Source organism: Capsicum annuum, chromosome 11 (assembly GCF_002878395.1).
Source record: "Capsicum annuum cultivar UCD-10X-F1 chromosome 11, UCD10Xv1.1, whole genome shotgun sequence".
NCBI lineage: Eukaryota > Viridiplantae > Streptophyta > Magnoliopsida > Solanales > Solanaceae > Capsicum > Capsicum annuum.
Genome location: NC_061121.1, coordinates 220,123,751 through 220,132,636, shown reverse-complemented (window position 1 = coordinate 220,132,636; position 8,886 = coordinate 220,123,751). Strand labels below are relative to the sequence as shown.

Sequence of the window (8,886 nt, the reverse complement as noted above, 5' to 3'; positions counted from 1 at the left end):
TATATTTGTATTTGTTAGTTTGCATCATCATTTATATTCGATATAATTCACACTTGTATTTTAAAGAACTGTTTTGTATTTGTATTTTATAATTGACTGCATATTATATTGTATTATATTTATATTATGATTTTATTGTGTTTGTATAATTAGATGTTATTTGGATTATACTTGTATTTGTATTCTATTTTTTTTGATGTCTTTTTATTTTTAAAAAATTATTTTGTATCTGTATTTGTAAGTTGATTGCATATTGTATTTAGCCGTGACTATGTACAATTTGTATTTGTATACAAATAAGTAAATGCATTAATTGTATTTTCTTGATTCTAAAATATATAAATATATAATTTATCATTTAATATAAATATACCATTTTGTATTTGTATATCAAAATTATCATTCATATTTGTAAAATAAACAAATATCATTTGATACAAATACAATTACAAACAAATGGAGCAAGTGATTTTACAATACAAATGCAATATGTATTTGTATAAAAATTTAAATTGTATTTATTTGTATCAATAAATACAACTCGTATCAATAAATACAAATAAGTATTCGTAGAAATAAAATCAATCGTTCCTTTCAATAATTAAAAAATACAAATGATAGTTCGTACTTGTATTTGCATGTTATAATTTGCATTTGCATTTTATATTTCGCACTTGTATTTATATGTTATAGTTTACATTTGTATTTTTTTAGTTCACGCTTATTTTTGTATGCTATAGTTCGCATTTGTATTTGTATTTTATAGTTTGCACAAATAAAAAAAAGGAGAAAAATGAAAAGAAAAAAAGAAAAAAAGGAGAAAACTGAGAGAAAAAGGAGAAAAAATACAAAAAAAAAATATAAGAATAATAAAAATTAGGGAAAAATACAAAAAAAAAAAGAAAAAAAAGAGGAGAAAAAATGAAAAGGAAAAAAAGAAGATGAAAAAAAACAAAAAAAAGAAAAAAGTGAAATAAGAAAAAAAGAAAGAGAAACCAACAAAAAAAAAAGGAAAAGAAAAAATGAAGAAAAAATTTTAAAAAGTATAAAAAAGGGAGAATAATAGAAAATAGAAAAAGAGAAAAAGAAGAGTTATGAATTGTAATTAGGAATAATTAATAGGTAAGAAGGGTGTATGAATTATAATTAATTAAAATTCAGGCTAAATAGGATAATTAGGAATCTATATTTGCTAAGATATATCCCATAAAAAAAATGATATAGTAGATACTTTTATACCTTTTTATGTCAATTAAAAAAAAAAATCAAGAAAAGAAACTGGTAAAACGACAAAAGCAGTTGGCAGAAAAGGATAAAATAGCTGGCAAAAAATAATCAAGATTCAATTTGACACCTAAAAAGTAAAATTATGCCAAAGAATATGTGGAAATTTTGTGTAAATTTTTTGAGCTTTGTGGGTATCTCAAGAAAAATAGTTTACATACAGGTAAATTTGGATAAATACTTTACCTTTAATAAAGTGAACCTTATCATGATATTTGTATTGTTAGGATTATCATAGATTGATTAATTGTGTCGATTGTTAATCTATCGCGACACATATTTTTAAACAAGATTTAAGATTGAAAATGTGATCAATGCGAAATTACCCGTTTATCTAATAAAGAAAGTACAATATGATAAAGCTTCTGCACAGGGTTGGGAGAACAATCCGATTACGAGGGTAAAGAACAAAAATAAAATACAAATTTGAGGACTAAAGAGGAAAAGTAATTAACATTAATTAGACACTTAACTATTGAAGTGGAAGATATTCAAGTCCTAAATGCTACCTACATCTACTATATAAAAAACAGATATTTTAATTTACTTGTTTATTTTTACATATCAAGAGTATTTTATTACTTGTTTCTCATACTTTCCTTAATAGTATTTAATAACTATTTAAGTAGTAAATTTAGTCAAATTTAGAGTTCCAAAACATCATTAATAAGGTTAGTTTACTAATATATACAATGTCAACCCCAACTTTGTGAGACATCTTTGTCAGATCCAAAACTACTAAAGCCCTGAATACAGAAACTGAGAAAAGTTTGATATTCCATACACTATATACTCAAATCGTTACAGCATTGAATATGCCAATAGAGACATCTAAAGGGACGCGATGATAGATAATCCACCAGAAGATGCTGCAACTGAACCAGTAATGGCATGAGAGTTCGCGAAGTAATAAGCCCCAGAGCTGCATTGGATTAACCATCTCAAAACATTGGTCGTTCTAGTGAAACCAGCAACATATAAATGACATTCTTATTTGCCTAGTCCATCTGGGAATAGGTTTACCAAATCAAAGGTATTGTCATCAATGTTGCTAGGATTCCAACAGGGATAAGTTCCACCGCTACTACTTCCAGGAATGGATGGTGAAGCTATACAATCCTGGACTCCAATACGATCAACAATTGGTAATGGCAAACTTGCAGAGTTAACTGTAGGACCTACTTGACTGGATCCAAACAACTGCTTGCTCATTAGCGCTGTCAAATCATACCTAACATTATTGAATGAAGGAATGTACATTCCAGAGCCACCAGCAATTGACGGCTGCAAGCTATGCGATGGAGATGTCTTAGTGTCAACCCCATGACACACTCCAGAGGTGCCCTCTGCTGGTACAATGATATGGCCTTCTATACTTTGCACGAACTCAACCATGCCTGGAAATGAACTATTCAACTCATTACCTACAGCAGCACCAATAGGGATTTTCTCCAGGTCAGCAGCTGATGCTCCTTCAATAGCATCAGTACTTATGCGGGTTGTGACTGGCTCTGGTATAGATAGCATCCCTGTGTTGAAAGCATCAGTGACATAGTTGGTGATTGGCCACTGTAATTGTCCTCCACAAGGTCCTTGTGAAGGTTCAGTAATGTCAGCAGCACTAGTGACATCATGAATACTTCTTCTCTTCTTCGGGTTGTTTTTGTCATTTAATCGAGTGTAGAACTTCTGGGCATGGCTAGCCACCTGTGTTGGAGTTCTAGATAACACAAAGTTCCTCGATATAGCCCGCCAATCACCCTTTCCATATTTCGCCAACCCCTGGAGAAACAACCTAAGAAAGGAAAGAAGATTAAAGAAGTTACTAATGCACTCTCTCAATCAGCACATTCTTATGCATCTTTGAATTTCTACTTACAGTTGTTATGATTATATAGACATTTTTTACTTCCATCTGTATACAATGAACACATCCAATAAGTTCACATCACTGTTTGTCAGCAACAGTGCACAAGTGTTTACAGCACGAGTAGATTGAAGCCTTTAAAAGTCTAATGTCTACAGTAACTTGTTCATATAAAATACGCCACTCATTTGTTTGCGAATAACAATAATACTGACGACGCAATGACTTACGTTATGAAACTGATATCAAGCTGTTCTCCACCGACAAACTTACACAGAAAAAAAAGAACTGCATTTAATTTTTCTTAAGAAAAAGAAATCTAAAGAAAAATTTAAGAAATTACTAACCAAAGCAGATTCAGACACCAAATTTTCTGAATGACATATTCTTATTAAAAATGTCACACCAGATCAACTTAGATTCTACTATAATTTACCATAAAAGTAGAAGTAACTTTAGTTACAATTAAAGATAACACAACTTCTGTCAATTTTTTGGGTGCAATCTCAAACAGGAAAAAAGCAGCATTTTGTTGCAAAGAACTTCGTAAAACAACTTTTAGTCGGATGTTTCAAACCAATAAAACTTATTTAACTATCAAGAAACACATGATTGAAGAGATCAATTAACCATCAATTTAGTCATATGTTCCAAACCAAACTAACCATCAATTTACTCAGATGTTCCAAATCAAACTAACCATCTATTAAGTCAGATGTTCCAAACCAAACTAACATGGTAAGTTGGTAACCTCACCTGTGTTCCTCTGCTGTCCAAGGAATCCCTTTTCGCCGTTCGGTAGAACTTTGCATTCTCCGATATTTAGGTAGCGGAACTATACCAGACTCAATATCTTTAATATCTTCAACTAATACAAGATAATGTTCGATAACTTCTTCAAGAGATTTCCCAGGAACTGCAGCAGCAATCTGCTGAATTAGATCTCTATCTCCAGAATAATCAGCCAAGGCATTTTCAAATGCTTTGTTTTCCTCCTTAGTCCAGGAGGACCTCTTGCATGTTCGGTCGAGGCTCATTTTGTTGGATCTTCAGTGAGACGTTTTAAGACGAAAGGGAAAATTCACAAAGCGTTTTCCCAAATTGGCTTACTTATGGAAAGTTTACGAAGTGTTTTCTAAATTTGGCTTTTGGAAAGTTATGAGGAGTTATTGTAAAATGGATTACTTATGGAAAGTGTATGAAGAGTTTTAACAAGTTGGTTCACTTAAATATATGACAAAGGCCCGCATATATATATTTGGCTATGATTTTCTGTAGCCTGTGACACTTGGTTAACAGAAAGAATGGCGGCAAAACTCTTATTAAAATCAGCTATTGATTTAAATAGAGACTCCTGTTGTTGTTGATTTTAACTACAGTAGTGAGCAACTGTTAAGGAGAAAAGGCAGGTGGCACACTCAAACAAAATGACCACAAACATGACTTTTGTATCTAGACTAGATGTTAAGGTGCACATCAATATGGTGGGAAGCAACCAAAGTTCACAGGTGGCACACAAACACAAGACTTTGACACGGTCACTGATTAACTAAGCAAGATTAATACAGTAAGAAATGACATTCTTATCAATAAAAAATTATAATACAACGAAAGAAAATTGCTGTTAAGCTGAACTACAACTACAACAATGAAGCATATCTTTCTATATTAGTTAAGAGATCAGTCAAGAGGAGGATATCTGAAAGAGATATATAGCCTTGCACATAAAGGATGCAACAACGACTTATGCACACTCGCTGGTACCGTGCAGACTATATAGTTGAAAAACATATTTCTAAAAAGTTTACGCCCACTAACTTAAAATCCTAAATCTCCCTTTCGCCTCGCACCACATAAAGTAAAACAAATTTACGCCCACTAACTTAAAATCCTTAATCTCCCTTTCGCCTCACACCAAATAAAGTAAAAGAAAGGCACAAGCTGAACAAATTGTGTACCAAAAGATTTGATTTTGAGATATTTTGGCATGAAATTCTAACGAAATGCTCAAGATTTAGTTCGCCGGAGAGACAAATATGTTCAAGTAATTCGAAAAAAATCAAAAAGGTGAATAACTTCCACAAAGTCTCTTGTGGAAGAACAATGTTGTAGAAACATCAAAGATGGATATTTATCAAATGGACACCAGTTAGAAGCAAACAAATTGTAAATCCTTTTTCAATTTTGAACAAATCACAGATGACAAACTTTTGAATATGATCAAATGCCAAGAAGTTGCTCAGTTCCCCAGAGATATGTTCGCTATATACTGATGCATTACTTTTAAGCAGATATTGTCTTGCATGGATTATATTCCAAGGCTAGTAACTTCTTTTATCTTCTTTCTTTTCTTAGGTAGTTTCTGCAGGGGTTGGGGAAATAAGGAAAGGGTGATTGGCGGGGTATATCGAGGAACTTTGTATTATCTAGAACACCAGCACAGGTGGCAAGCCATTCCCAGAAGTTCTACACTCGATTAAATGAAAACAATAAAGCAAAGAGGAGAAGAAGCATACATGATGTCAGTAGTGCTGCTGATCTTGCTGAACCTTCACAAGGACACAAATCTGATGAGTTGAAAGGACCTTGTGGAGGACAATTACAGTGGCCAATCACCGACTATGTGACTGATGCTTTTGACACAGGGATGCTATCTTTACCCGGGCCAGTAAAAAAATGTACGACTGATGCTATTGAAGGACCATCAGCTGTTAACCCGGAGAAATTCCCGCTTGGTGTTGCTGTTGGTAGCGAGTTCAATAGTTCACTTCCCGGTGTAGTTGAGTTCCTACGGAGTGTAGAATACCTAGTCATTATACCGCCAGAGGACACCTCTGGAGTATGCCGTGGGGTTGACACTACGACATTTGCATCACTTTTCATGCAACCATGCTGGTGGCATTGGAATGTACACTCATCCAGACTATGAGGGCACCTTTGGAGCGAGGCGTGGCATTGACACTTAGCTTGCAACCATCAATTGGTGGTGGCACCGGAATGTACACCCATCTAGTCACTATACCGGCAGAGGGCACCTCTTGAGCGAGGCGTGGGGTTGACACTAGGACACTTAGCTTCCAGCACTTAGCTTGCAAGCATCAACATCTGCTGGTGGCACCAGAATGTACACTTGTCCATTCAATAATGTTAGGTATAATTTGGAAGAGCTAACAACCAAGCAGTTGGTTGGAGCCAGTCAAGTAGGTTCTACCGTTAACACTGCAAGTTTGCCATTACCAATTGCTGATCATATTGGAGTCCATGATTGTACAACTTCAAGCAGTGGCTCTACGAATGGTTTTATGAGCACCATGGGAGATCTAGAGGGAGTATTTTTCTGTCGATTCCATGCAATTACCATCAATTCCTGGCAGTATTTCCACAATCTAAATATCGAAGAATGCAACAATCTAAATAATCATCCCATTACACCTGAAATAGATGACACTCTCTCTCAATATGTCCCCAAAGTCTGAATGATCCTCACTTCCTGACCATCGATCTGTGGATAAAAAGCCATACTAGGTGAACTTAGGTACCAAGACCCTCCTGAAAAGTCTTTTAGAATCGAGAGGTAAAATGAGTACCCCATCTGAAATGATGGTCAAATGGACTCCATGCAATTTCACCTACTCCCTAATATAGAGTCTAGCATAATCCTCGATTGAATCTGAAGTGTTAGCAGGAAGGAAATGAGCTAACTTGGTCATCTAGTCTAAAATAACCCAAATAGAATCATGCTGTCGACGAGCCCAAGGCAACCTTGTAATGAAGACCATATTCACCACTTCCTACTTCCAAGTAGAAATACTGATATCTTGAAGCATACTGTCAGGTCTTTGGTGTTCAACCTTAACCTGTTGGCGATTCAGACACTTAGCCACAAATTTAGCGATATCCTTCTTCATGTCATTCCAACAATAGACTTCCCACAGATCATGGTACATCTTAGGGGCCCCTGGATGAATAGACTATCGAGAACTGTGAGCTTCTATTAGCATGCATTATCTCAAGTCATCTACATCTAGAACACATAATCTACCCTGATAATGAAGAACACCATCTCCCTATTGGGAAAAAACCTCAACCTTCTGACCACTTCTTTTAACTTAAGCAAAATGGGATCACTATCTTGCTTTTCCTTCACCTCAGCTATTAATGAAGATTCTGAACCAAGATATTACCTTCGATTGAATCAACCAACGAACTCTCAATCTAGCAAGCTGGTGAATTAACCTCATGAACTAACTCTTTCTTCTCATTCTCAATATGAGCAACACTTCCTATAGACAATCTATTAAGGCCATCAGCCAAAACATTGGCTTTACCCAGATCTACCGTAGAGTGACGAAAAGGGATTGCTTGGACCGCAGAGGAACACAGGTGAGGTGAGGTTTTTCCTGCATATTTTGTAAGAATTAAAAGGGATCTAGTTCCTGCATATTCTGGCTAAATCGATCTATTAAGGATTTATTGTTTACAGTAAAGAATGAAAAGTGGCTTCAAGATGTTCTTGCAATAAAACATTTATTTTTTCCTGTTATTTTTGAGATGGACAACAAGTCTGAGAGGTTAGAGTATACACAGACCTTACCCCCTACCTTGGAGGTAGAGAGGTTGTTTCCGATAGACCTTAGATCAAGAAAAAACCCCGTCTAAAGCAGTATAAATAAAGAAATAACAAAACTAAAAAAGTCACGATACCATACTATAGACAACCTAACAAATCATCCTAAACAGTATTCATAACAAGATAATACCAATAATCAAACTACAAACAACAACAACTAGTAACCAAGAAACAGCAAGAGTAATTTCTACTACTACTAGTATGACTAGCAGCAAATGGAAGGATAAGTGAGACAACTCTTAACTATCTAACTAACATTTTACCTAGATCCTTGTAATCCATAACCTCCTATCTAAAGTCATATCCTCGGTAAGCTGAAACTCTGCCATGTCTTATCTAATAATCTAGAACTTCTAGAGTTTGTTGGTTAATTTTGTTTTTTTTTAGTCAGAGTTAGAATGACTCACCAAAGAAAAAAAGGAACAATCAGGAGCTACCAAAACAAGCAAAAATTATAGGATGATAAAGAGATAAAGAAAACGTAGTAGCAAGCTTCTTGATTTTGAAGATTTGATGTTTTTGAGGAAAGTTAAAATTACGGGAGGACAGTGGAAGAAATGTGACATAGAGTGTTTCATCCAAAGTAACACTTAGCTATCATCAATAATTTCGAGCAACTATATCGTGAATTGAGGAGATTTGTGAGTTTTTGAGGAGAGAGTGCAAATATATCGTGAATTGAGGTGATCTGTAAATTTTTAAGGATAGTTTAAATTGAGGGAGGACAATGGAAGAAATGTGACATAGATTGTTTCACCAAAAAAAAACACATCGATATGATCCATTATTTCGAGCTTTCGGCTTTGACAATACAAACGTATTGTGAATTGAGGAAAGCTATAGTTTTTGAAGAGAGTTTAAATTGAGGGAGGACAATAGAAGACAAGTGACATGGAGTGTTTTGCCATAAATAACACTTTGATATAATCCATAATTTTGGGCTTTTAGCTTCGATAATGCAAATATCTAATGAATTGAGGAGATTTATAAGTTTTTTAGGAGAGTTTAAATTGAGGGAAGATAATGGAAGAAATGTGACATAGAGAGTTTCACCAAAAATAACACTTTGATACGATTTATAATTTCGGGGTTTCAACTTTGATAA

General features: G+C 34.5%; 1 protein-coding gene across 4 annotated transcripts; it reads right to left on the bottom strand.

Annotated features, from left to right (window-relative positions):
• Positions 1 to 1,927: 1,927 nt before the first annotated feature.
• LOC107847759 lies at positions 1,928 to 8,743 on the bottom strand. 4 transcript variants are annotated; one of them, XM_016692231.2, is made up of 3 exons: positions 8,045 to 8,743; positions 3,908 to 7,551; positions 1,928 to 3,079 (listed from the first exon to the last, which is right to left on the bottom strand). In XM_016692231.2, the coding sequence occupies exons 2-3, from the start codon at positions 4,186 to 4,188 to the stop codon at positions 2,275 to 2,277; spliced, it is 1,086 nt and encodes a 361-aa protein (XP_016547717.1). In that variant the 5' UTR covers positions 4,189 to 7,551; positions 8,045 to 8,743; the 3' UTR covers positions 1,928 to 2,274. The 4 variants fall into 4 exon arrangements, with proteins under 4 accessions (XP_016547717.1, XP_016547716.1, XP_047255191.1 ...); XM_016692230.2 differs by having other exon boundaries at positions 8,189 to 8,743; XM_047399235.1 differs by having other exon boundaries at positions 8,321 to 8,743.
• Between the last annotated feature and the right edge of the window lie 143 nt (positions 8,744 to 8,886).

What these genes read in the sequence shown, in the direction of transcription:
- LOC107847759 (XM_016692228.2), bottom strand. Translation starts at nt 4,188, where the DNA reads ATGAGCCTCGACCGAACATGCAAGAGGTCCTCCTGGACTAAGGAGGAA. An exon ending in TGGACAGCAGAGGAACACAG is followed by an intron (nt 3,080 to 3,907) that starts GTGAGGTTACCA and finishes TTCCTTTCTTAG; the next exon opens with GTTGTTTCTCCAGGGGTTGG.